The sequence below is a fragment of the Mus musculus genome, chromosome 17 (genome assembly GCF_000001635.26).
Source record: "Mus musculus strain C57BL/6J chromosome 17, GRCm38.p6 C57BL/6J".
Taxonomy (NCBI): Eukaryota; Metazoa; Chordata; class Mammalia; order Rodentia; family Muridae; genus Mus; species Mus musculus.
In genome coordinates, this window is record NC_000083.6 from 56,239,948 (window position 1) to 56,266,228 (window position 26,281).

Consider the following 26,281-nt stretch of genomic DNA (forward strand, 5'->3'; position numbering starts at 1 on the left):
AAGTTCCTGGACATTTTCTTCATGATGTCCAAACAGTGGCGTAGTTCAAGGACTCTGAGTCCTTGAACTAGGAAATATCTGATGGACAAAATCCATCCACAAAATGATTGTGATTCAATCCTGAGAGATGTGTGGGGGCAATGGAGCTGGAGGGTGAAGGCACTTGCTGTGGGGTGGCCTGAGTTCTATCCCTGGGACACATGTGGCAGAAGAAGAAAACCTACTCGTGCAAGGCTTTCACAGAGCTCCAGATAAGCACCATGGCGCGTGTGTGCACATGCATGAGGGTGGGCTTTCACACACCGTTTCACTTTCTATTGATTTGTATGTGCGGACATGGAACACAGGACCTCACAAATGTGAGAGAAGAAACCTGCCAAACAGCTTCCCGTAGCCCCAAACGATTCTCCAGCGTGGCAGTGGTGATGCCAACCTTTAATCCCAGCACTCAGGAGGCAGAGACAGGTTGATCTTTCTGAGTTTGAAGCCAGCCTGGTTTACACAGTGAGTTCCAGGACAGCCAGGGCTACACAATGAAGCCCTGTCTCAAAAAGCAAACAAGCAAGCAAGCAAGCAAACAAACAATAAAAAGAACAAGAATTCTCCAAAGGTTTAAAATGAATTAAATTAAATGTGGGCTGCAGGACCCACAAGCTCTCTGCTGACTTCTATGCATGTACTGTGCATGTGCACATAAATAAATAAATAAATAAATAAATAAATAAATAAATAAATAAATAAATAAATCTTATAATTTCAGGGAGATGACTTAGCTCTTTGAGGGACTGCAAGGCTCTGGGTTCATATCCAAATTGAAAGAATGGGAAGAAATAAGAGAGAAAAACAAAGGGCGTGGGGCATGCAAGTTTTACCCAAGAGACTGCTAGAAGGGAAAGGGACAACTGATCAGAGCTTAGATCTTGCAGGTGGCTTTCCAGGGTCTCATCCCAGGTTCCCTGCAGCCCCTCCTCCCATGCCCCTAGGGTGTATAGAATGAACCTGGCTTGCCAGCTCCGCAGCCTGAGGAGCTGGTAGGAGATTTACAAGCCTGAGTGTGTGTCCTCCCTGACTGTCTGTCCCTTTGGTGCTACAAAGGAAGCTATGTAAATGAAGGTGTGTGATGTGCCACACACCAGCCTTCCCAGTGCTGAGAAGGCTGAGGCAAGAGGATCACAAAAGTGAGAGAGACTGTGTTAGAGGGGGGAAACTGTGACTAGGGCTCAGGGACAGAGCGCTGGCCCAGCAATCAGAAAGCACTAAGTTCCATTCCCAGCACTGCATCAATCTAGTGTGGAGGCAAACTCCTGATGGGAGCCTGAGGCAGGAGAATCATAAGTTTGAGGTCATCATGGACTACAAATCAAGACCCTAACTCAAAACAAAACAAAAATCGCCAGAGCTCCGCCTCTATCCTACGCTTCTGTGAGTCTCATTCCCGCACACTTCATCTTCCCTGTGTAGAATTGGACTTTATTTTCAAAATCCCTCAATTTCTTCAAACATTTTTTTTCAGCTTCTCTGTCCCAGCAGGCACACGCTTGATGATCGCTAATCCTCTGGCTACTCAGTGATCAGGTTTTAGATGATCCTCTCGTGGAAACTTAACAGGCCACAGGACTACACCCTGACACCTTCTGGAGACCCCTAAAGAAGTTTTTGGACGGATGCCTGACTTTTATTCTGAAGCCGAGGCCTCAACCTATGAGGTAATCCTTGGAGCTTCATTCCAAGACGATTCCTATTGGTTCACTGGCTAAGCCCCACCCAGGGTTTCCAGCGCTCCGCCTTCCCCTTAAGCGCATAAAGGTGAAACGTCGGAAACTGGACAGCCACCGAGACACCTGCAGCTGCTGGTGAGCAGGAGAAGGTAAGGCACGAAGGAAGGAGGAAAAGGTGCGCTGAGGGAGGGAAGCGGGGACTCTGGGTACAATGCAAGTTGGCACATCTTCCAGAAGGCCAACTGGACTGTTTAGGAAGGGCAGAGAACCCAGGGCTGTCTCCCTGAGATGTGGGAGCAGGTGAGAGCCTTGCGCCTTCGTCCCCGCCTAGAACACCCCGGGTCCATGGGAAGAGATTAAAACAGAAGATGGGTCCCTAGGACGAAGAACAGAAACAAGGAGCGGGGCATTTTGGCAGAAGGCAGAAGCTGGGAGAGTGTCCTCGAGCCGCACTGACCACCCCCTCCCCCAATAACTAATTATGTTTCAGCACTGGAGACGCGGACAGCGCCATCCGGCTGAGGGACTCGGAGCAGAGTTCGGCTTCAGCACCAGGATTTCGGACAGCTCCCAGCGGGTCACGAAGAGACTAGGCTTCAGCACCCGGCCCCTGGCAGTGCCAAGCTCTCAACACCCAGCTTCAGGGATCGCCTTGGGGTCTGTTCTGGCGGAGAGTGTACAGGGAAGGAACCTCTTAATGGTTCTTGGCATTTGTCCTTTACGGAGGGATTTTTTTTTTCTTTTTTGAAACAGGGTTTTTTTGTGTGTACCTCTAGCTGTTCTGAAACTCACTATGTAGACTAGGCTGGCTTCAAACTCACAGAGTACAGGCGAAGCATTTGGTCAACGAGATGTTATGAGTGCCTCTGGGTGTACTAATTTCCAAAGTGAAGTGGTGAGGGGAAAGCCAGCCTCAATCCAACTTTAAATCTCAAGTTCTTTTTATTTTTAAAAAGAGTTTTTCTCTCAATTATATATATAATTATTATTATTTTAAAACACTGTAGACCAAGCTTTGAACTCCTTGTGTAGCCAAAGATGATCTTGAAGTTCTCATCCTCCTGCCTCTACTCCCTGCGTGCTGGGGTGACAAGTGTGTGCTCCTCGTGCCTGGAACAATAAATCCCACGTTGGTGATGTGCCAGGGTGTGAGTTGGGGGGCAGGTAGAGAATGAATCTTGCCTGTGTCTCAGGGGATGGAATGGAAAAGGGATGTCTAGGGAGGGTAAGTCAGTGAGTGGGGTTTGTTATGCTCAATCCTCTATGGAGAGAGAGAGAGAAGCACTTGAGGGTGTTGAACCTGGCGGAGGAGGATGAGGACGAGGAGCGGAGTACGTGAGCCAGTGCTATGTGGAAGACTTGTGATTTTGTTGTTCTGATATGATATGACAACAAGTCACAGCCAGCCTCATAGCGTGGACTCCTATCACCTTTCTCCTGAAATACACAAACAGGTAGGGGCAGGAAACTGGGACAGGAGGGGGTTAAGGGAAGTCTAGCACGGACAGGAGAGGGTGTCTAGCAAGGTCTCGGGCCCTGGGAGAGTGCAGGAGTGTTTCCCATGCTATTGGCCTGTCACTCAAACACATCTACATGATAGGATCAGAGACACAACCTCAGGGCCCTGGGTCACAGCACCGTGCTTTCTCTGGAGACTCAAATAGGGAATGGTGAGCCAGTGGAGTAACTCAGAGGGAAAGAGTGCTTTGAAATTAGGGAACCCAAGCTTGAGCCCCAGGATCAACTGGGTAGAAGGATAAAACCAACTCCTGCAAGTTGTCCTCTGACCATACATGTCCTGTGACACACATGCTTCCACACACAAATAAATAAACACACATAAAAATTTTTCTTTTTTTTTTTTTTAAGAGAGGGTTTCTGGGGCTGGTGAGATGGCTCAGTGGGTAAGAGCACCCGACTGCTCTTCCGAAGGTCCAGAGTTCAAATCCCAGCAACCACATGGTGGCTCACAACCATCTGTAATGAGATCTGACTCCCTCTTCTGGTGTCTGAAGACAGCTACAGTGTACTTACATATAATAAATAAATAAATCTTTAAAAAAAAAAAAAAGAATTACATTTAAAAAAAAAAAAAAAAGAGAGGGTTTCTGTATATAAACCTGGCTGTCTTAGAACTTACTCTGTAGACCAGGTTACCCTCAAATTCAGAGATCCACCTGCCTCTGCCTCCTGAGTGTTTGAATTAAAAGCATGTGCATACATAAAACTTTTTTTTTTTTTGGTTTTTTGAGACAGGGTTTCTCTGTATAGACCTGGCTGTTGCTCTGTAGACCAGGCTGGCCTCGAACTCAGAAATCTCCCTGCCTCTGTCTCCCAAGTGCTGGGATTAAAGGCATGCGCCACCACTGCCCGGCCATAAAACTTTTAAAAGAGGGATTGGCATCAAAGGTACTTCTAGAAAACCCTGAAATTCTTTTCTCTTTCTTGTTTTCTTTTCCTCACTCTTTTCACTTTGCCTGCTTTGAGACAGTGTCACCTGTAGTCCAGGCTTTTCTCTAACTCTGAATGTAGCCCAGGATGGCTTTGAACACTGAGTTCTCTTGCCTCCAGTCCCTGAGAACCATGCCTAGCATACACGGTGTTGGATTCAGAATTTCAAATGCTTTGACTGGGTACGGTACCCATGGAGCCCCAGCCCAATTTTCAATAAAACTCTGTGCCCGCCACACAAAGCAACCACTAGTTGCATGACTGATACCAAGAAAATGTGGACTTGTTGTCTGGTGGGTCATGGCATTCTTAACATTCAACACCTATCATCTGTGACATTCTAATGCAGTCACTAACCATCCCCCACTGTGCAATTCTCCCCAGCTGTCCTAGTGTGCATCCTGGTGCTGTGACAGGACCTTGACTCAAGAAAAGGGCAGGAAAGAGTTTATTCAGCTTACAATGATGGCCACACTCCATCACTGAGGGAAGTCAGGGCTGGAACCGGGAGGCAGGAGCTGATGCAGAGGCCATAGAGGGGTGTTGCTTACTGGTTGCTTACTTGCTTCCCCTGGCTTGCTCAGTCTTCTTTCTTATAGAATCTGGGACCACCAGTCCAAGGATGGCACCACCCACAATGGCCTTAAATCATTAATCATGAAAATACCTGATAAAGGCCTTTTCTCAATTGAGGTTCCTGCTTCCCTTAAGCTCCACCCGTGTAAAGCTGACATCAAACTCAGTCACACAGCAGCCCAGGGGCTGCTTTGTCCATGCAGTTTCCTCTCTTGGGTCTGCACAGTCCACTCACATAACCTCCCATAACCAACTCTGCCTTCTCCAGGCTTCAGCTCGGTGGGAGAAACTTCCTGTTACCTCACTGGTCAATTAGGACAAGACTTTGTTAACATTCTCAGCCTCCTGCAACGGCCACACTATTTAGGAAAGGCTGATACTCTCAAACAGAATGTTTACAGATCTCTTCTGGGGGACTCTAAGTGGGGCTCCACCCCTGACCATGCCCTCAACTCCTCACTGGGTGATTCTAGGAGACTCCACCACTGAACCTGGCCCCCATCCTTTACTGGGGTTTCTACGTGTGGGCTCAACCCATGACCCAAACCCAACTACAGGGAAAAAATACCAGGAAGAATTTAAGATGAAAACATGTAGATTCAAGGCAGGGTTTTTATTGATAAGTCATACTTCCAGCTTTTATTTTGTTTTTGTTTTTTTTTTTTTTTTTTGGAAACAGGATAACACTATATAGACTAAGCTTGTCTGAAACTCAAGAGACCCACCTGCTTCTGCTTTGCCTCTAGAGTGCTGGGGTTAAAGATGTGACCACATCCCACCCCGTGCCTGGCTTATCTTTTATTTATTTTTTTGAGGATGTCATGCTACTTATACCCTGAATAGCCTTGAACTCATGATCTTCCTGTCTCTGCTTTTTCATAATCTAGGGTGAGAGACTGTGATGGCAATCCTGCTACTGTGTTTCCCCAGTACTCTACCCAACTCACGGTGTTCAAAGGGTGCTCGATGAATGTGTGTTGAGTCCACAGTGGCGTCAAGGAATAGAGCCACGCAGCAGCAGCAGTAAACAAAACCCATCTGGTCACCACACGAAACACTGTGATTCCCGTCTGAGGGCCTACAAGGGAGCAGCTGCTGTAGGACAGCACTGGCAGGTGTCTCCTGGAGGAATATAATTAAATTTCTAGATACTCCGGGGCTGGCCAAAGAAAGAACAGCCTCAGGAGAGAGCTGGTCTCCATTCATTAGCAATTAGGAGACATCAATTCCCTATTAGCTAGGGCAGGCCCTGTCTTCCTCTTTCACCTAGAGAAACAGAATCTTCCCTCTCCTGGGAGTCCTGCCTCAGTGGGCCCATTAACAAGCTGAGAGAATAAGATTAACAGTTGTCTAAATGCCAGAGGTGCTTATGGATGGGGGCAAGCAGTGGGGCCCTTGATGTCTGGGTTAAATTCCACAGTGGGAGACTTTCTAATATACTGACATCACAGGGGGTGAGAGAGAAGGGAAGAGTGTCCACAACCTTGTTTCAGAAATTTGCCCCGGATTTCTCTCTTCTTTTCTTCCTTCCTTCCTTTCTTTGCTTTTGTTTTTGTTTTGTTTCTTAGGTTTTTTTTGGGGGGAGGACAAGGTTTCTTTGTGCAGCTCTGAATGTTGTAGACCTCACTTTGTAGACTAGGCTGGTCTCGAACTCAGAGATCCACTTGCCTTTGCCTCCTGAGTACCGGGGTTAAAGGCATGTGCCACCAGTGCCCCCATACCCTACATTTCTTGTACTCACCACAAATTCATCCTCTGCTTGGAACCCTTGGGGCGCGGAGGCTGTACACTGCCCTGGTTAGGATTTGTCAGCTTGACACAGCCAGAGTCACCGGGGAAGAGGGGACCATGATTGGTGTGGGAGTGTCCCAGCCACTGTGGGTTCTGCCACCTGAGCAGAGTGGAAAGAAAATTAGGTTTAGCAAGCTCTGGGGCACAAGTTCATTAGCAGCTTCTGCCATTGCCTCTGCATCATCTCTAGCCTTGACTTCCCCTCCACAAAGGGGACCCTAACCTATTAGTGAACTTTCTCCCTTCAGTTGCTTTTCCTCTTTGTTGAAACAGCAGAAAGCACTGGAGGACAGTTGACTTTCTCTCGGTAGAGCACTCGCCCAGCATCACAAAGCCTGGGCCCATCCCTAGAACCACATAAGCTGGGTGTGTGGTGCCCACATCTGTCATCTCAGTATGCAGGAGTTTGAGGCATGAGTGTTCAGAATTCAAGGTCATCCTCTGCTACATTGTGAGTCGTGGACCAGCTCAAGCTATAGTAGACTCTGTCTTCAACCCAACAGCAAAAAAAAGAAAAAGAAAAGTGGTGGTGCACACCTTTAATCCCAGCACTCGGGACTGAGGCGGGACGATCTCCGATCTCCGAGTTTGAGGCCAGCCTGGTTCTACAGAGGGAGTTCCAGGCCAGTCAGGGTTACACAGAAAAACTCTGTCTCAGAAAACAAAAACAAAAAGAGAGAGAAGGGAAGAAATAGGGGACAGTAAGACAGCCCAGTGGGTAGACAGACATTTGGTGCCAAGCATGATAGCCTGAGTTTAACCTGAGACCCACACACTGGATGGCAAGAAGAGCGGCTCTTCTACTTCTTTCTACATGTGAACACAAGCACAATTGTCAGAAAAGGGGCAGAGGTAGATCAGTGGTTAAGAGCACTGGCTACTCCTCTGGAGGACCTGGCTTTAACTCTCAGCACTTACATGCCACCTCACAACCGCCTGTAACTCCAGTTCCAGGGCTCTGGTGCCCCTCCTGGTTTCCATAAACACCTGGCACACACACACACACACACACACACACACACACACACACACACACACACAGTGCACAGAAACACATGCCCATGAAAAGGTAATCTCAGTGAAGAATGGTAACCCCAGGCCCCTCCACATTAGCACAGAATAAGTGTGAAGCTAGACTGGAGTCTAGCCTGTGTCAGCATTCTTCCCTTGGCTCCCACTGAAGCCCCATCAGCTTTGTGAAGGATGAGTACAGTCTCAGTCTTAGTAATTTCCATTGTAGTTTGAGAAAGGCATCTGGCATGCACTAGTGTGTGTGTGTGCGTGTGTGTGCATGCATGTGTAGGTCAGAGGCCAATGCTGACTCTCCAACCTCAGGTACCATTCACTTTTGAATTTACATTTATTTATTTTTCTATGTATTTACATTCTGAGTGTACATGTGAATGTTATGTGCAGCTGTGTGCATGTGAAAGTCCCTCTTCTTGTGGGATTCAGTTTTTTGTTGTCCCCTCATACATGGGTCCTGGGGATTGAACTCAGGTCATCAAGCTTGGCGGCAAGCTCACTCTACTGGCTAAGCCATCTCACTAGCCCCTCTCACTTAAAAAAATGGTATCTCACTCTACAGTCCAGGGTAGCCTAGAACTCAAAGCAATCTTCTTGCTTCAGTCTGCCAAGTGCTGATATTAAAGATACAAGCCACTACGCCTGGCTTTCCCATTCTCTTACAAAGCTGTTGGGTTCCCAAAGACCCAGAAAATTTACAAGGTGAAGGCCAGCCTGGGCTACACAGTGATGCCCTCAGATCATCGGGGTTTCCTTAAGGGCCTCAACACAGAACCAGGAGAAATAGGGCTTATAATTGTCTGTCACAGCCCTGAGCTGTGGTAGCCCTGAGTAGTGTCACACTCTCTGCTCCATTGAGGGGGTGCAGACCTCATGCCCAAGGGCCTCGAGTGGGGACTTCCTGCAGCTTCTCTCATCTCCCTTGCTCACTGGACAGGACTCCATCTATGATCCCCCACCAGCCACGCGGCATAGGGGATGGGATGCCACATGCCCAGGATGTCATTGATGTCACTGAAGGCAGAGGTGGCTGGCTAAAGAAAGCAAGATGGCTTCTGAGAATGGGGTAGCTTTGCTGTTCATAGCCATGTATGTCCATCTAGGACAACAACAGTTGTTGGGCCCCTATGACCTCCCCAGGCATTGGCTTTTGACCAGGTTGGCAGGAGAGTGGTGGCCTGCCCCAGAGAGTAGTGCACTATAGCACCAGTGTGGCATCTGCCTGCTGAGACCACACTGCAGCCCTGAGAGTCCATTGAGAGCCCACCTGTGAGGGGTCAGAGGACAACACACAGGGATTGGTGAGCTCCTTCCCTGATGTGGGTCCTTTGCAGCAACCACTCTTACCCACTGAGGCATTTTGTTGGCTCCAAACTATTTTTTAATAGTATTTTAGCCAGATATGATGGCATATGCCATTAATCCCAACACTTGGGAGGCAGAGGCAGGTGAGTTTGAAACCAGCTTGGTCTACATGGTGAGTTCCAAGACTATATAGGAAACCTTGAAGAAGGAGGAGGAGGAGGAGAAAGAGGAGGAAGAGCCGGGCGTGGTGGCACACGCCTTTAATCCCAGCACTCGGGAGGCAGAGGCAGGTGGATTTCTGAGCTCGAGGCTAGCCTGGTCTACAAAGTGAATTCCAGGGCAGCCAAGACTACACAGAGAAACTGTGTCTCAAAAAAACCAAACGGAAAAAAAAAAGAAAAAAAGAAAAGAAAAAGAAAGAGGAGGAAGAAGAGAAAGGAAAAAAGAGAAAAGAATAGTTTGTTTTGCTGTGACAGGGTCTCACTTGTAGTTCAGGTTGGCTCAAACTCACAGAGATCCTTTTACTCAGTCTCCCAAATCTATGGCTGAAAAAAGCTGTAATGAGCAGATTCTCTTTCTGGGGAGATGGACAGGCTCACCCTCTCAGAATCAGGTAATACAGAGCACCAGAGGGTCAACATCAGCTACCACGAACATGTGTGTTTAGTATATGCCACTTGTTTTAGTCAGTTTCACGTAGCCCAGGGTAGCTTCTGAATCCCTATACAGCTGAGGTTGACCTTGAACTCCTAGTTCTCCTGCTGGGATGCCTTGCTTGGTGTGGTATTGAGAACTGAACCCAAGGCTTTGTGCACATGGGTAAGTGCTTGACCCACAGAGCTACAGTCTTAGCCAAGCTTTTCATTTTCAAATGCTTATTTCCTTGTTCTGAGTACAGGCTTCAGTCTGTTGACCAGGCTGGCCTGAAACTCATGACCCTCCCACCCCATCTCCCCAAGTCCTAGGATGACAGGTGCAAGCTCTACTCCACTAGGTCTTAATGCTGTCTAGATCCAGTTTGCAGGTTCTTGCTGGAGACTGAGTGTGTCCACACCTAGTCATTTCCTTCCTAGCGTTCTTGCTTTTTGAGCCTCTTTACAGCCAGGTCACAGTGACACAGGACATCTGGGTCACAGGCCAGGATTTTATCCCAATTAGCCAAACTACAAGGAGCTAAACCAAGCTAACCTACCATTGCCACCCCACCTCTCTGTCTCCCTTACTCTCCCGCCACACACACACACACACACACACACACACACACACACACACACACACACACATACACACACACACCTGCACAAAGACACACCACATTCTCAGTGTTCTTCAACCATCTGAATAGTCCATCACCCTAAAACACCCAGTCCCCATAAACAGATACCCTGTGCCATCCTTACAGGCTATAGTCCTACCCCTTCCTCAGTGCCCATGCATCCATTTCTGGTCTCCCTATTGCCCTGCCAGTGTGGTGAGGAATTCTGCATCCGGGCCTCTCACTGACCAGTGTCCTCAGTGGTCTTGCTCCTGTTCATGTTTGAGCGTGGTCTCAGTGCTTGAGTACACTATATTTAAAAATATGTATTTTTATTGTTGTATTGGTGTTGGGGAGTGTTTGCACACACAAACGCAGTGCCCACAGAAGCCAGAAGAGGCCATGAGACCTCTTAGAACTGCAGGTGCAGTGTGAGCTGCCATGGGTTCTGTCCTCTGTAAGAGCAGCCAGTGCTCTAACCGTTGAGCCATCTCTCCAGTTTCTTTGTTCAGACACCTAAAGACCTAGGGGCAGAGGCTGGATCATAGCCTCGTACCTGAGAAGCCAAGGCCCAGAGGAGTAAAGCATGTAGATCAGAAGTACAACTAGGAGGCAGAGGGGCACGTGGGATCTGTGCGCTTGTGGCCCAGTTCTAGGAGACCCTTTGATGCCTTACACACTTACACACTTCTGGTTGTCTTGATATCTCTGGTTTTTTGAGACATAGTCTCACAATGTAGCCCAGGCTGCCCCCCCCCCCGACTCAGCTTCTGGGGTGATGGGATTATGAGACACACCATGAAGCCTGTCTTGTGCATAAGACTGAAAAGGTTGCTTTATGACTTTCCCAAGCAAACGTGCTGACACGCAGACATGTGAGCAGGAGCTTGGGGTGGTGGTTCCACGAGTCAGGCTCAGCCCTGAAGGCTCAGACACAGTCCAGACACCAGGACCCGGAAGGTCTCTGCTGCCTGCTTGGAATCTGCTGCACGCTTCATGGAATTTTATTTGGGAGACAGAAGGTAAGATTCAGACATCCCCACCCCCACCTCCACCACCACCCTCCCCCCACCCCACCCCCACCCCACCCCCACCCTTGCTCAGCAACCACAGAGATCGCCTCTCCAGGGAGGATGAGAGCTGCCCAGAGAGCCTTGATTATTTCCTGCTCCTTAATGGGTCCTTCAGAACAGAGTGGTTCTAGTTTCCATGGCAACAGGCAGGCAGCAACAGAAGGGAAGTGGCTCTCCGAGCTTCCTCCCCACTCCCATAAGGGCTTCTGGCAACCAGTCTCTTGAGATAATGAACCTGAAGGCCACGAAGATGCCTACCACAGACCGACCGCAGAGACACCTGCAAAAGTGGGTGCCTGCCCCTTCCTGGCCCAGAGCACAGCGGGAACAAGACCCTGGACTATCCTGATGAAGGAATTTCAGAGAAATTCCTTTTGCTGCTGAGTGTGGCTCAGGAGTGGAGCCCTTGCCCAGAAAACCCCCAGTCAGGTGCTGAGAGGCATGGCTCTGAGGGAAGTAAGCCTCTGGTAACTTTTTTCTAGTACATAGACTGTATGGCACTGACCCTGGGCTTTCCAACATCTGTGATTATTGAGGCTTTTGCCCCCTGCTGCCCACTGTGGGAACTGCCCCTACCTTTGGCTTTTAGGTAACAGAGCAGCCCAGTTCATTCTAAGGCATCCCAACTTAGTGTTCACCAAGACCTAACCTATGGCCTACAGAGCTGGGCCTGATGGAGCCCACCTGTAATTTCAATTCTTTTTTTTTTTTTTTTTTTTTTTTTTTTTTTTTTTGGTTTTTCGAGACAGGGTTTCTCTGTATAGCCCTGGCTGTCCTGGAACTCACTCTGTAGACCAGGCTGGCCTCGAACTCAGAAATCCACCTGCCTCTGCCTCCTGAGTGCTGGGATTAAAGGCGTGCGCCACCATGCCCGGCGTAATTTCAATTCTTGACAGTTCCTCCAAGTTGTGGAGATGACAGACATTGGCTATGGCCTAGTGTTCCATACATGTTGGCCTCAAACCCTGTGACTCTTTTGCTGCTGGCTGCTCTGTACAGTTTTTGTCCCTTCCCCGTTGCTAGTGCCTATAACAAGGTCTCTCCCCAGAGCATGCTCCTGCTCATCACAGGAATTCAACCTTCTCTGTCTGACTCAGTACTGGCTACAATGTAAATAATATGTCTTTGACTGTTTTGCTGCATCCTCTATGGAATAAAGGCAGAGAATGTATCTGCAGTCCTGGTGCTACAATCTTTAACCCCAGCATTCTGGAGGCAGAAGCAGGTGGCTCTCTGTGAGTTAACAGCCATCCAGGGCTACATAGTGACATCCTGTCTAAAACAAAAAGAAGAAGAAGAAAAACAAAAGTGAAGGGGGGAGGTATATCAGTCCAGATTCAACGTAGTTTTTGGGGGTTGGGGATCAAGACAGGGTTTCTCGTGTATCCCTGGATGTCCTAGAATTTACTCTGTAAGCCATGCTGGCCCCGAAGCCCTCTCACAAACCCAGACACAATTTTAAAATTTGAGACAGTCTTGCTGTATCCCAGGCTAAGCTGCTCATCATGTTCCAGCCTCATCCCTCCCATGCACCCCATTGATGGGATGACAGGTGTGCAGAACCATGGCAAGATGGACACAGTCTAAAAAAAAAAAAAACATTTAGGAGCTGGAGAGATGGCTCAGTGATTAAGAGCACTAGTTGTTCTTCCAGAGGTCCTGAGTTCAATTCCCAGCAACCACATGGTGGCTCACAACCATCTGTAATGAGATCTGATGCCTACTTCTGGTATGTCTGAAGACAGCTACATTGTACTCATAAAAATAAACACATCTTTAGAAAAAAGAAAAGATCCGGGCAGTGGTGGTGCACGCCTTTAATCCCAGCACTTGGGAGGCAGAGGCAGGCGGATTTCTGAGTTCAGGCCAGCCTGGTCTACAGAGTGAGTTTCAGGACAGCCAGGGCAATACAGAAGAACCCTGTCTCAAAAAAAACAAGAACAAAAAACAAAAAAACAAAAAAAAACAAAAAACAAAAAAAAAAAAGAAAGAAAAAGAAAAAAGAAAGAAAAGAAAAAGAAAACATCTAAATGCAAAAGTGTTTAAATCCAGCTGTATTTGAAGGAGCCAAGAGGCCACTGACTGGGACCTGTGGGGCTCTCAGCACTGGGATCTTTCCCTAGAGAAGAAGGGGCCCAGGATCTGTGTGCACAGAGAACACAAGGGAATGATGGATGAATTAGAGGCTAGCTTGAGCTGTATAGTGAGATCCAAGACTGATTCCTAGGACCCACAGACACACATGGTAGAAAGAGAAAGTGGATTTTTCCCAAGCTGCCCTCTGACTCCAGCATGCACACACACGCACATGCATATGCATATGCATATGCAAACTTGGAAGCAATATAAGAAAGAACCTTTAGAGGACCAGGCAAGGTGCTCATTAAGAAATCATGGCTGGGGGTGGGGGTATGGGGGACTTTTGGGATAGCTTTGGAAATGTAAATGAGGAAAATACCTAATAAAAAATATATTTAAAAGAAAAAAGAAATCATGGCTAACTGTGACTCTGAGTGGCTGTGGGAATGCACCTGCCATGGATGGCAGAGACTGGATGCTGAGCCCAGACTTGTCTCTGTGCTCTAAATTTGATTGAGAGAGCTTACTTTAATAACTAAGGTGGAAGAGGGATGGGCAGAGCCCTAACAACCTCTGGCCTTGCATGCAAGTACATGTGTGTGCTCACAGACGAAGATGTGTTTTAAAATGGCATATTCCAGGGTAGAAGAGATGGATGAGCACTTAGAGCCTGTTCTGCTCTTGAGGATGATAAACTTTAGCTTCAGCACCCACATGGCGGCTTAACCCTCTGTAATTCCACTTCCAGGGAACTTGATGCCCACCCCCCTTTGGCCTATAAAGGTACCTGCACTGACACCCATATAAATAAAAATAAAATCTTTTTTTACGATTACATAATGTGTCCAGGTGGCTCAGTGGAGAGCACATGCCAAGCATCGGCAGAGGCCCTGGGGTCCATCTTCAACACCAGGAGAACCGCTCAGTGTTGAAGCCGTTGGTCTGTGATTGACCGGGAAGATATGAATTGCATATTGGTGTACCGTTCCATGGGCCTCCCCACTTTCCTCCTGGAGCCTGGTCCTGGCTGCCGCCGCCCAGCTTCTAAGCTCCTTTCCTCCCCAAACCCCATCAGCAACTGTTTAGAGAATGAGCAGGTCCTCCCAGCCTGGGCTTGGCAACTCTGGGATCTGTGCTACCACCTTTTCTACTTTCTGGGTGCTTAAGAACATACGTATTAAAATATTAAGGGTCTGGAGAGATGGCTCAGCGGTTAAGAGCACCGACTGCTCTTCCAAAGGTCCTGAGTTCAAATCCCAGCCACCACATGGTGGCTCACAACCATTCGTAACAAGATCTGACGCCCTCTTCTGGAGTGTCTGAAGGCAGCTACAGTGTATTACATATAATAAATAAATAAATCTTTAAAAATATTAAATATATACACATGTATATGTGTACATAAACCAATATAAATAAACAATAATAAATATATAGTTGTTTTTTTTTTGAGACAGTTTCTCTGTGTAGCCCTGGCTTTCCTGAAACTCACTCTCTAGACCAGGCTGGCCTCGAACTCAGAGATCCAACTGCCTCTGCCTCCTGGGTTTTGGGATTAAAGGCATGCACCTGTGCCACCACAGCCTGGAGATATGCACCTAGTGGGAGAGCCCTGGTGAAGCTCTAATTGTCTGAGTCTCTTGCATGGCTAGTGCGTGCCAGAGGCTCAGCTGTGGCTCTACATGAGAGTTGCTGGTCAGGGGTTCCGAGGTGGCTTATGGCTATTCACACGCAGTGGGGTGCCAGGGGCAAGCAGCCTGTGCAAGACAAGCAAATGTCAGAAGCTGAAGAGGAGCTATGCAGAGCAGAGACAGGCTGAGGTATGGATAGACACAAGGTGCAGACAGGAGCTGGAGTGGCCACCAGCACAGCCCCCCCCCCCCCCAGTCTCCTTGGAGCTGACTCACTGCAGGCCTGAGGGAGTACAGAAAGACAAATCATATTGAAAACAAAGAAAAACAACTAGTGAGGTGGTTAGGCAAGCAAAGGTGCTTGCTGCCAAATCTGATGACCTGAGTTTGAGCCCCAGGACGCACACACGGTGGAAGAGGATGACTCCCAAGGGTTGTCCTCAGATCTCTGTGCCTGTGCTGCGGTGTGTGTGTGCACACACAATAATACAAATTTAAACTACATTTATTTTTCTTATTCTCTGTGTGTGTCCATGTGCTACAGAACATGTATGGATGTCAGAGGACAGCCCTTGGGAATCAGTTTTCATCTTCCATCACGAGGGTCCCGGGAATTGACATCAACCGGAGCTACATGAAATCCTACCTCAAACTGATCTTTAAAAAGACCTTGAGGAACTGGAGCAGTGGTTCAGCTGTGACTCTCAACCATAGGGATGCGCACACCACCAGTAACTCCAGCGGCAAAGATCCCGACGCCCTCTGCTGGCCTTGGCGGATGGAGGGAAAGCATGTGGCCTTTAAATTTTTTATTTATTTAATTTTATTTTATGTGCATTAGTGTAAGATCCCTTGAACTGGAATTACAGACCAGTTGGGAGCTACCATGTGGGTGCTGGGAATTGAACCAGAGTCCTTTGGATAAGTAGTCAGTGCTCTTGACCACTGAGCCATCTCTCTAGCCCCGCATGTGGCTCCTTAAAAAAAGAAGAAAGAAAGAAAAAGAAAAGCTAACGTGAAAATCGAGACTGCCTAACATTTCTGCAAATAGCTAAAGGCGAGTTGGGGTGCGCTGCCAGCTCAAGATCTTACACTCGGCGCGCGCCCCCTGCTGGTCAGCAAGCCTTTCGTAGAAGCCCTTCGCCTTCCACCTCGCTCCGGATTGGCTGGGAGTTGCCTTTGTTGCCCGCTGGGAAATGTAGTCCGCAAAGGAGGCGGAGGCCCATTCATTTCCTGCCTGCGCGACCTCGAAAACCGGAAGTACAGCACCACGCTACCCTGGGTCGTCCGCAAGGGCCGCCGAGCCTTGCCCGATACGAAGGGAGGCTTTTTATTTACATTTCGTCTCGCGGGTGCCCCACGGCGCTGTGGGAAGCGAATTCCTTTTTCCCCCACTTCATGTTTTCCTGTGGATTCTGACATGAATGACAGAATGCACATTATCACCTGGCCAAGCTGCTCAGAGCCCCTCAAAACATGGTGTATTTCCATGATGGGAACTGTAGTCTTTCAATGGTACCTCGCCCAGTATTCTTCGAGCTAAAGCTCGGACTTCTTGCCCTGTCTAGAGTCTGTGTCAGTGACAGTAACCGGAAGTATGTCATCAAATACTCAGGGTCACATACAACTTTATAGACTTGCATGGTAGGAATTGAAAACTGAGACCCTTTTGAGAGACGTCCTTTTGGGAACTGAGTGAGAACATGCTGCCGGCAATCTCCGCCTTAGAGTCAATACCAGGAAGTATGTCACCACATTTCCCAAGGATCGCACTAACCATTGGCCTTGCTTGGCGGAAATTGCCGTCCTGTCACCGGTTCCCCCCTATCCCTTTCGGGAAATGTAGTTTTTTCGCTTTTCTGATTCCAGTATCATTCGGCGGGCGATCGCTCATAGGACTCCATTTCCCAGCATGCCTGTGCACACTCTGTCCTCGCCCCTTCGCGGCGGCCATTTTATTCCTCCCGGAGACCCGCTAAGATGACAGCCCGGGAGAAGGTGAAGGTTGTCTCTGGCGACCGGCGGCCCGGCTAGATCCAGCAGCGAGGCTTCCAGCATGGATCTGCACACAGCGGTGTACAATGCGGCGCACGACGGCAAGCTGCCGCTGCTGCAGAAGCTGCTGGCCGGCCGTGGGCGTGAGGAGCTGGAGGAGCTGCTGGGTGAGGTGGCCGGCGGTGGCACGCCACTGCTAATCGCAGCGCGCCGTGGACACCTAGACGTGGTGGAGTATCTGGTGGACCACTGCGGCGCCAGCGTGGAGGCGAGCGGCTCCGTGCACTTCGATGGCGAGACCATCGAGGGCGCGCCGCCGCTCTGGGCAGCGTCGGCCGCGGGTCACCTGGCCGTGGTGCGTAGCCTTCTGCGCCGAGGCGCCTCGGTCAACCGCACCACGCGCACCAACTCCACGCCGCTGCGCGCCGCCTGCTTCGACGGCCACCTGGACGTGGTACGCTACCTGGTGGGCGAGCACAAGGCGGACCTGGAGGTGGCCAATCGCCACGGCCACACGTGCCTTATGATCTCCTGCTACAAGGGCCACCGCGAGATCGCGCGCTACCTGCTGGAGCGCGGCGCACAGGTGAACCGGCGCAGCGCCAAGGGCAACACCGCCCTGCACGACTGTGCAGAATCTGGCAGCCTGGAGATCCTACAGCTGCTGCTGGGCTGCCACGCGCGCATGGAGCGCGACGGCTATGGCATGACCCCGCTGCTGGCCGCCAGCGTCACCGGGCACACCAACATCGTGGAGTACCTCATCCAGGAACAGCCGGGCCACGAGCAGCTCTCAGGGACAGAGCTTCCCGGGGAAGGCTCCTCCCAGGTGGCAGGAAACCACTGCTCCACCCCAGAAGAAGCAGAACCGTATGAGAGCTGCTGCCCTACCAGCCGGGAAGCAGCTGTGGAAGCTTTGGAGCTGCTGGGTGCCACCTACGTGGATAAGAAAAGGGATCTGCTTGGAGCCCTGAAGCACTGGAGAAGGGCGATGGAACTCCGTCACCAGGGTGGAGGCTACCTCCCTAAGCCGGAGCCCCAGCAACTGGTTCTGGCCTATGACTATTCCAGGGAGGTGACTACACCCCAAGAGTTGGAAGCCCTCATTACAGATCCTGATGAAATGCGGATGCAGGCGCTGCTGATACGGGAGAGAATCTTGGGCCCCTCACATCCTGACACTTCATACTACATACGGTACCGGGGTGCTGTCTATGCGGACTCCGGGAATTTCGAGCGCTGTATCCGTCTGTGGAAGTATGCCTTGGACATGCAACAAAACAACTTGGAGCCCCTGAGCCCCATGACCGCCAGCAGCTTCCTGTCGTTTGCAGAGCTCTTCTCCTACGTGCTGCAGGACCGCTCGGCCAAGGGCAACCTGGGCATGCAGCTTGGCTTTGCCGACCTCATGGGTGTGCTCAGCAAAGGGGTTCGGGAAGTGGAGCGGGCTCTGCAGTTGCCCAAGGAACCGGGTGACTCCGCACAGTTCACCAAAGCCATTGCCATCATCCTCCACCTTCTGTACCTATTGGAGAAGGTGGAGTGCACCCCCAGCCAGGAACACCTCAAGCACCAGACAGTCTACCGCCTGCTCAAGTGTGCCCCTCGCGGTAAAAACGGCTTCACCCCACTACACATGGCGGTGGACAAGGAGACCACCAACGTGGGCCGGTATCGTGTGGGCGTCTTCCCATCGCTGCAGGTGGTCAAGGTGCTGTTGGACTGCGGAGCAGACCCTGACAGCAGGGATTTCGACAACAACACCCCACTGCACATCGCTGCCCAGAATAATTGCCCGGCCATCATGGATGCTCTCATCGAAGCTGGGGCCCACATGGACGCCACCAATGCCTTCAAAAAGACTGCCTACGAGCTGCTGGACTCGAAGCTGTTGGCTAAGAGCACCGTGCAGCCTTTCAATTATGTGACACTGCAGTGCCTAGCTGCCCGTGCCCTGGACAGGAACAAGGTCCCTTATAAGGGCTTCATCCCAGAGGAGCTGGAGGCCTTCATCCAGTTGCATTGAGCCTAGCCCAGCTGTTGGTGCCCACTTGGGCCTTACTCCTCCAAGCAGAAGCATCCAGGCCCTATGGCCTGCTGGAGTGAACCCAGCTGCTGATTCTAGAAGCCTTCAGGGTCACATGGTAGGAAGACGGTCTTTTTTTCTGTGGAAGTGCAAAAACAAAAACCCGGATGCCTGAGCCTCCCCAGTGGCATGCTTCTGTCTGGGTCTGGAGGCCTCTGCACTGTCCTAGAGTCCTGCAGTGAGCAAAGCTGTCTCCTTCCTGTGGTGGGCACTGACCACCTAGATGTTTGCATTTGGTTTTTCCTTTTCTAAGCAGATGGGCAGCAGCCTGGAGCCCATGTTGTGAGGGTTTTTCTGTCTGTTTTCACTGGTTTCTGTTTGTTGGACTTAGTAATGACTGAGTTGAGAGTTGCCAGTATTTTGCAGTGGCCACAGCTGAGAACAGCATGAACTGTGTGTGCAGATCTGTGACCAAGATCCTGGGAAGCCTCCTCAGTTCTGTGCTGATTAGAGAGAGGACTATCTCCCAAGAAAGCCCAGAGCCAGTTGCAAGAGCCACAGCCAGGCAGACACTGGTGCCTTCTGTCCCGCCCTCTGGATGGACAGACAGTTCCCAACCTTGGGACACAGCTGGAACTGCCAGGCAGATGGTGACCAGGCCACCTGGCCACCAGGTTCACATCTGTGCCACACTTGTCACACTGTCACCTTCATCGCTGAGGACCTGACCCCTCTTTTGTTGAGGAGTCCCCGGTATCCCAATAACTTCTGGGGATGGGCTTCTAACCAAGATAGGGGAAGGTGGGGGGCTGCCAGCCAGGGTAGCGATGGACCCATGTGGTACTAGCTTGGCCCACGTGAGACCCTGTGTGCAGCCCCAGAACCACAAAAAGTTACTGAACAGCTGCCTATGACTCCACCAGCTCTCGATTCCATCATATGTGGTGAGTGGTTCACCCTGGATTAGGCCAAAGCAGGAGGTACTCATCCCCGGCCGTAGAAGCCAGCTACATGGATAGGAAGTCATGTGTAGAGGGGCCAGTCCCTCCCTCAGCCATTTAAGCCACATAAACTGTCCCTTGAGGACCGTCAGTGTGTGATTGCAGTGCTAGGTAGATTCTCTGTATAAGCAAACTTTAGGCCTTACTGGGCAGGGTCTCGCTGCTCCACCCTGCCAAAGCTCAGGGCAAACATGAACCCCTTTGAGTCTTGGCACTGATATTTATGGATTAAAATGCAGGTATGTGAAGATGTCTGCCTAGCTGTTATTTAATGTAGCTAGGTAGAGCGGGAGCCAGGTGAGTGCCTGTCAAGCATGCGTGGTGGCACACACCCAACATCTTAGCACTTCCAGGGCTGAGGCAGGAGGATCATAAGTTGGAGGCCACGGGAGTAGACAGTAAGTTCAAGAATAGCCTGGGGGTATTGTAATAAGAGTATTTTAAGACTCCCTACCCTCTCAAAACTGTCTCCTATGAAGTGTAGCACTAGTGAGCATTTACTGAGTCCCTGCTGCACCCCACGTGCTCAAATGTACCACCTGGTTCACAGCAGCTGCCTTCTGATGGAACCAGTACCATTCAGGTATCTCAGGTGGAGCAAGTTCAGAGAGGTTACACTAATGGTGTGCCTGGGGAGGGACACAGAGCACATGAGAAAATATCAGACTCAAACCCTCTGTCTCAGTGGCTGACATGTTTAGATCCACTCCCCTACCTCAGCACCTTGAACATATATCTCATGGGTCCTTCCATAACCACTGACTTCCGACCTCAAATTTAAGAGGAACAATTGTTTGAACCCCATGTTCTTCATGCTGTCAGAATTAGGAAATTTGACCTGGGGCCTGAACATTCTTCTGGGAGGGTTAATACAGCGGGTCCCAGAGGCTGCCTCCAGCCAGGTTCTTCCTAGGTGGAACAGCAGGATCAAAGAACAGATTCCTGCCAAGCCACCACAGGGCCCACCCAGCCTTAACTCTATGCTACCTGTAATTGAACAGGCCTGTGTCACCTGTGTACTCTTTAGCCAATTACAGTAGCCTGTGAATGGGCTGCAGTGATTTTAAAGACTAAAGCAGGGTATTGTGGGTGTGTTCTAGAGGCAGAGGCAGGTGACTCTTTCTGAGTTTAAGGTCATCTTGGTCTACGTAGTTCTAGGATAGGTATAACTACTTAGACTCCCCCCTCACCCTCCCCCCCCAAAAAACAAAAAGATTAGTGCAGGAGAGACGGCTCAGTGGTAAGTGCCTGTGAGACTCCAGTTTAACCCCTCAATACCATAGCAAGTGGGCAGATTAGACTGGGAGCAAGGGCGGGAGACATGCCCCTAACCAGCTCTGGCTGGTTCTCTGGTCTCTATTCATGTAGATAGCACAGCCCGTTCCTGTGGTGCCACATGGCTGTACCAGTGTCTGGTATTTCTAAGTAGGGAGTGTCCTGACCCCAGGTTAAACATAGCCCAGCACAGAACCACCTCACTTGGCACTCAGTCAGATCTACAGAGGGCCCAGCAGGATGAAAGACAGCACAGCAGGTGTGGGGCAGAGTCTGGCCTGCACTTGCAAGGCTGCAGAGGAGAACGTGGGCCTGGCTCTGCACATTTGAGATGCCACCCTAGGGGCTCCCCACCCTCAGCCCTCATGACTTGTTAAATCCTGTCAAGAAGCAAGCTTGAACCAGATGTGCTGTCTGTCACACACCGTCAGTCCCTGAGCTCGAGAGGCAGATGGACAAAAACAAGCAACAAATACCAAGTGAGCTTGATTGACTCTGACCTGCAGAAGCCTTCCTAGATCATGAACTGCCTCCCCAGGGTGCTTCCCTCACAGCCAATTGCTTGTTTGCTTTTAAAATTATGTGTGTGTGCCAGATGTGATGGTACATGCCTCGGGCAGAGGCAGGTGGGTCTCTATAAGTTCTAGGCCAGCCTGGTCTACAGAGAGTTCCAGGACAGCCAGGACAAGCCCTGTCTTGACCCTGCCCCCCAAAAATGTGTATGTGATGGGGTGTGTGCATTTGAGCGCAGGGCCTGCAGAGGCCGCGTAGGTCCGTCTCCCTGGAGCTGGAGTTATAGTGGACGTGAGCCACCTGATGTGGGTTCTGGGAATCTGGGCTAACTGCTGAGCCATCTCACCAGCCCTTTGCTCTTAATCTCTTTAGGCAGAGTTTCATGTTGTCCAAGCTGGTCTTGAACTGCCTCCTGGCTGAGATCACTGCCATGTGACAGCGTGCTCAGTTTATAAAACTGACCGTGTTCACATCTATAGATCAGTGGTTTTTAGAGTATCCTCAGAGCTGTACAATCATTGCCATTTCCAGAGGTCCCCCCAGAAGTTTATTTCAGGCCTGGGGTGCAGTCAGCAGTAAACATTGGTGAGCATGGAGCCCTGGGGTCTACCCCAAGCCCTGGGAAAAATACTTTTTAAAAACAGTAAAGTTTGCTTATAGAAAAAAAAAATCTCAGTAGTGGCAGATGACTGGGATGAGTGAGGCTGGATCACCAGCAATAAAATTATGAGACTACAAAAGTCAGAATGTGAGAGCTACAGAGCAGTGGACACGGGGCTGGCCAGCATTCCAGCCTGACAAGTGGGCATTGACCAGCCCACATCTGGTGAAGGATCTGAGAACCCCTGGGGCAAGAGTGGTGGACCTAAGTCTTCAGGAAGAAGAAAACCCCTTTCACTTCCCTGGGAGTCTGATTGCCTTCCTAGACTGCTTAAGTGCCTGGTCCACAGGACAGGCTAAAAATAAAAGCCCCACCCTGGCATCTGGCAGGAGACTACCCTCTTTGGGCACCAACTCCAGGCATAACAGTGACATTCAGTTTCACCTTATAATCTTGGAGACTGACTCTACCCTCTCTGCCTCAGTTTTCCTGCCTGCAAGATGTGGAAGGGGCATTATGCCCCTCAGGAATGCTAGCTGAGTGACAGCTGTTGCTATCTTTGTCCCAGGGCTGGAATTCTCACCAGACAGGCAGGGAGTGCTCATGAGCTCAGGCTGCTGCCCATGGTGCCTCCTGATGGAAAAGTCTTCATTGCCCAGCTACCTTGGCATCCCCCAGCACTTCCCACACCCCTCAACATGTCATGATCGGCACGAAGCCCAGGTTGAACTCAAACTCACTGTGTAGCTGTAGCTGAAGTTGACCTTGAATCTTGGATCAACTGAGAGTGGAGTCTGGGGTTTCATGTCTGACAGCTGAGATCAGCTCGTTGGCCTAGTGTGTGCTCCCCCTCCATGCTATAGAAACATTGGCTTCCCTGGGTCTCTGAGAGGCTCCATGCTTACTTCCCAGGCTCTGCTCTCCCTCCGTCTTCCAGGATGCCCCTCTAGGAGCTGCCCCAGAGGACCTAGGATGCCCACCTCCTCAGCATCCCCACCTCAGGTGAGTAAAGCTCTGAGCTCACAAAGGTACAAGCAGGAACCACAGAAGGCATCTTTGGCATACAGTAGATGCTGAACACACTTGAGTCCATCATGAGGGGGTAATAAGTCTCACCAGCAGGAAGAGAACAGCGGCCAAGATGATCAGAAATCCAAGTTAAACATCAGTTGAAAGTCAAATGTTAAAAAAAAAAGTCAAATGTTTATTGTGGGAGCTGAATGACTGGAGCATATGGAGTTCTGGTTGGTTGGTTGGTTGTTGTGGATGTTTCTGTTTTTTGGAAATAGGGTCTCACTGTGTATCCCAGGCTGGCCTGGCATAAATTTTAGGGTTTTTGTTTGTTTATTTGTTTGTTTTAAAAATTATTTATTTATTATATGTAAATACAATGTAGCTGTCTTCAGGCACACCAGAAGAGGGCATCTGACCTTATTATAGATGGGAATTGAACTCGTGCTTTTAACCGCTGAGCCATCTCTCCAGCCCAAATTTTAGTTTTTTTTTTTTTTTTTTGAGAATCGACTCTTTTTTTTTTTTTTTTAAAGATTTATTTATTTTGATTATATGTAAGTACACTGTAGCTGTCTTCAGACACTCCAGAAGAGGGAGTCAGATCTCATTACGGATGGTTATGAGCCACCATGTGGTTGCTGGGATTTGAACTTCGGACCTTTGGAAGAGCAGTCGGGTGCTCTTACCCATTGAGCCATCTCACCAGCCCCCAAATTTTAGTTTTTAACTTGAGACGTTTTTATTGAGGCACACTCTGATGAGAATTGTTTCCCATGGCCTCCCAAGCGCTGATGTGTCTAGCATGAGCTGGCCTGAAGTGAGATTCGGGGTGGGGAGGCACCTCAGTGGTACAGCTCTTGTCTAGCCCGAGCGAGGGTCCTGGGTGAGAAATGGGTGTGCACATGTTAGGAGGCAGGCTATGCACCAAGTCTTTGCTGCCTGAGCCCTCTAGTGGTCATAGTTGGTTTTGAGCCCGTCTCACCGACCTGCAGCATAGAGCTGCCTAGACAAGCTGGCCAGGGATCCCCTCTTCCTCCTGCCTCTGCCTCCTCAGCACTGGGATCACAGGCAAACACCAGCTGTTTTATTCATATTCAGACGTAAGTCCTCTTGTGCGGCAAGCACTTTACCCACCAAATCATCTTCCCAGCCCCAAAGTAATGGGCTTTAAATGAGGTGGCCCAGAAAACCCACTACAAAGACCTTGGGGGAGGAGGGGAAGAAATAAATACACACACTTTTTTTTTTTTAAGATTTATTTATTATTTATTATATGTAAGTACACTGTAGCTGTCTTCAGACACACCAGAAGAGGGCATCAGATCTCATTAAGGATGGTTGTGAGCCACCATGTGGTTGCTGGGATTTGAACTCTGGACCTTTGGAAGAGCAGTCGGGTGCTCTTACCCACTGAGCCATCTCACCAGCCCAAATACACACACTTTTAAGGGTGTTTTGTCTGCAGGTGTATGTGGCTGGCCATCACGGGGGCCACAAGAGGGTGTTGGACACCGTGGATCTGGAGTTACAGATGGTTGTGAGCGCGCACATTGTGCTTAGAGCTGAATGTAGGTCCACTGCAGGAGCAGCTCAGGCGCTCACCACTGTTCTCCCCCCCCCCCATTCCAAGAGCTTGAATTTGAGCAAAGTCAAGTTAAGAGGAAGTTAGGAGGGAGCCAGGGGGAATCTGGGGGAGCTTCTCAGCCACTGGCTGGTCCCAAGGGTCCAAAGGCACACACAGCTAAGCAAGGAGGATGAGGGGAGGAGCCGGTCCTCTGCACAAGGTCCCAGCAGCCTTCAGCAGTGCACTGCCTGCTGTGGAGTGGGGCATTCTATACACCCAGGGCTGTATAGAAGTCTTTTCTATAAAAGAACCTGTAGGAACCCTCTGTGCCCTGTTAGGGCTGTCATCTTCTGGAAAGTTCTACTCAGTGTGGGTGGCACATGGGAGGCCATGGCAAGTGGCACAAGTTCCTCCTTTCAGTTCCCTGAAGAAGGCACACGGGGCTGGCTGGGGCCAGGCCATGGTAACCTTGGACTCTGCCACAGGCACAGAAACGAACGAAGGATTCTGCTTCTACTGCCTCTGTTGGGACACACACCTGAAGCTACCAGGCCTCACCCCTGAGCTTGATCTCCAGGACCTAGTGGGAGGAGAGGAATGACCTCCACATGCATACTCACCCACAAATCTAAAAACTCAAGTTACAAGTTCTGCCCCTGTCAAAAGCCAGCCACACATATGTTGTGTAACTCTTATAAAATATGACTCTGGACTTGAAGAGAACATTTGTAAAATAAAAAGCCCTTAATATCCAGCATGAGCTGGGCATTGGTGGTGCATGCCTTTAATCCCAGCACTTGGGAGGCAGAGGCAGGAGGATTTCTGAGTTGGAGGGCAGGGTTTCTCTGTATAGCCCTAGCTGTCCTGGAACTCACTTTGTAGACCAGGCTGCCCTCGAACTCAGAAATCCGCCTGCCTCTGCCTCTGCCTCCTGAGTGCTGGGATTAAAGGCATGTGCCACCACACCCCGGCTTTTTTTTTTTTTTTAAGATTTATGTATATGAGTGTTCTGTCTACCTGAATGTCTGCATACCAGAAGAAGGTATCAAACACCATTATAGATGGTTGTGAGCCACCCTGTGGTTGCTGGGAATTGAACTCAGGACCTCTGGGAAACAACCAGTGCTCTTAACCACTGAGCCGTCTCTCCGGCCCTATATTTCCTGATTTATTGTGGGTGTGTGCATGTGCAACTGTGTGGAGGTCAGAGGACAGCTCATAGGAGTCGATTCTCCTCTTCCACCATGTGGGTCCTGGTGAGCAAACTTGAGTCATGAGGCTCCAGGGCAAGTGCTGAGTCATCTGTCAGGCCCCCCAAATCCAGTGGAGATGAGTTGACAGGCTGTCCTCTGCCTCTTAACATGGCTCCCCTAACATGTGAGCCTCT

At 49.9% G+C, this 26,281-nt stretch overlaps 1 protein-coding gene, 1 long non-coding RNA gene and 1 other non-coding gene across 3 annotated transcripts; all 3 read left to right on the forward strand.

Annotated features, from left to right (window-relative positions):
• The first annotated feature begins 1,768 nt into the window (after nucleotides 1–1,768).
• Nucleotides 1,769–2,858, forward strand: A230051N06Rik (RIKEN cDNA A230051N06 gene). The gene is made up of 2 exons (NR_155493.1): nucleotides 1,769–1,867; nucleotides 2,209–2,858. It is a non-coding gene; the product is annotated as an RIKEN cDNA A230051N06 gene (long non-coding RNA).
• Nucleotides 2,859–3,040: 182 nt separating this feature from the next.
• Nucleotides 3,041–3,151, forward strand: Mir7b (microRNA 7b). Its single transcript, NR_029827.1, has one exon. It is a non-coding gene; the product is annotated as a microRNA 7b (primary transcript).
• A 13,694-nt stretch (nucleotides 3,152–16,845) lies between these two features.
• Fem1a (fem 1 homolog a) lies at nucleotides 16,846–23,661 on the forward strand. Its single transcript, NM_010192.4, has one exon. The coding sequence runs from the start codon at nucleotides 16,962–16,964 to the stop codon at nucleotides 18,924–18,926; it is 1,965 nt and encodes a 654-aa protein (NP_034322.3). The 5' UTR covers nucleotides 16,846–16,961; the 3' UTR covers nucleotides 18,927–23,661.
• The last annotated feature ends 2,620 nt before the right edge of the window (nucleotides 23,662–26,281 follow it).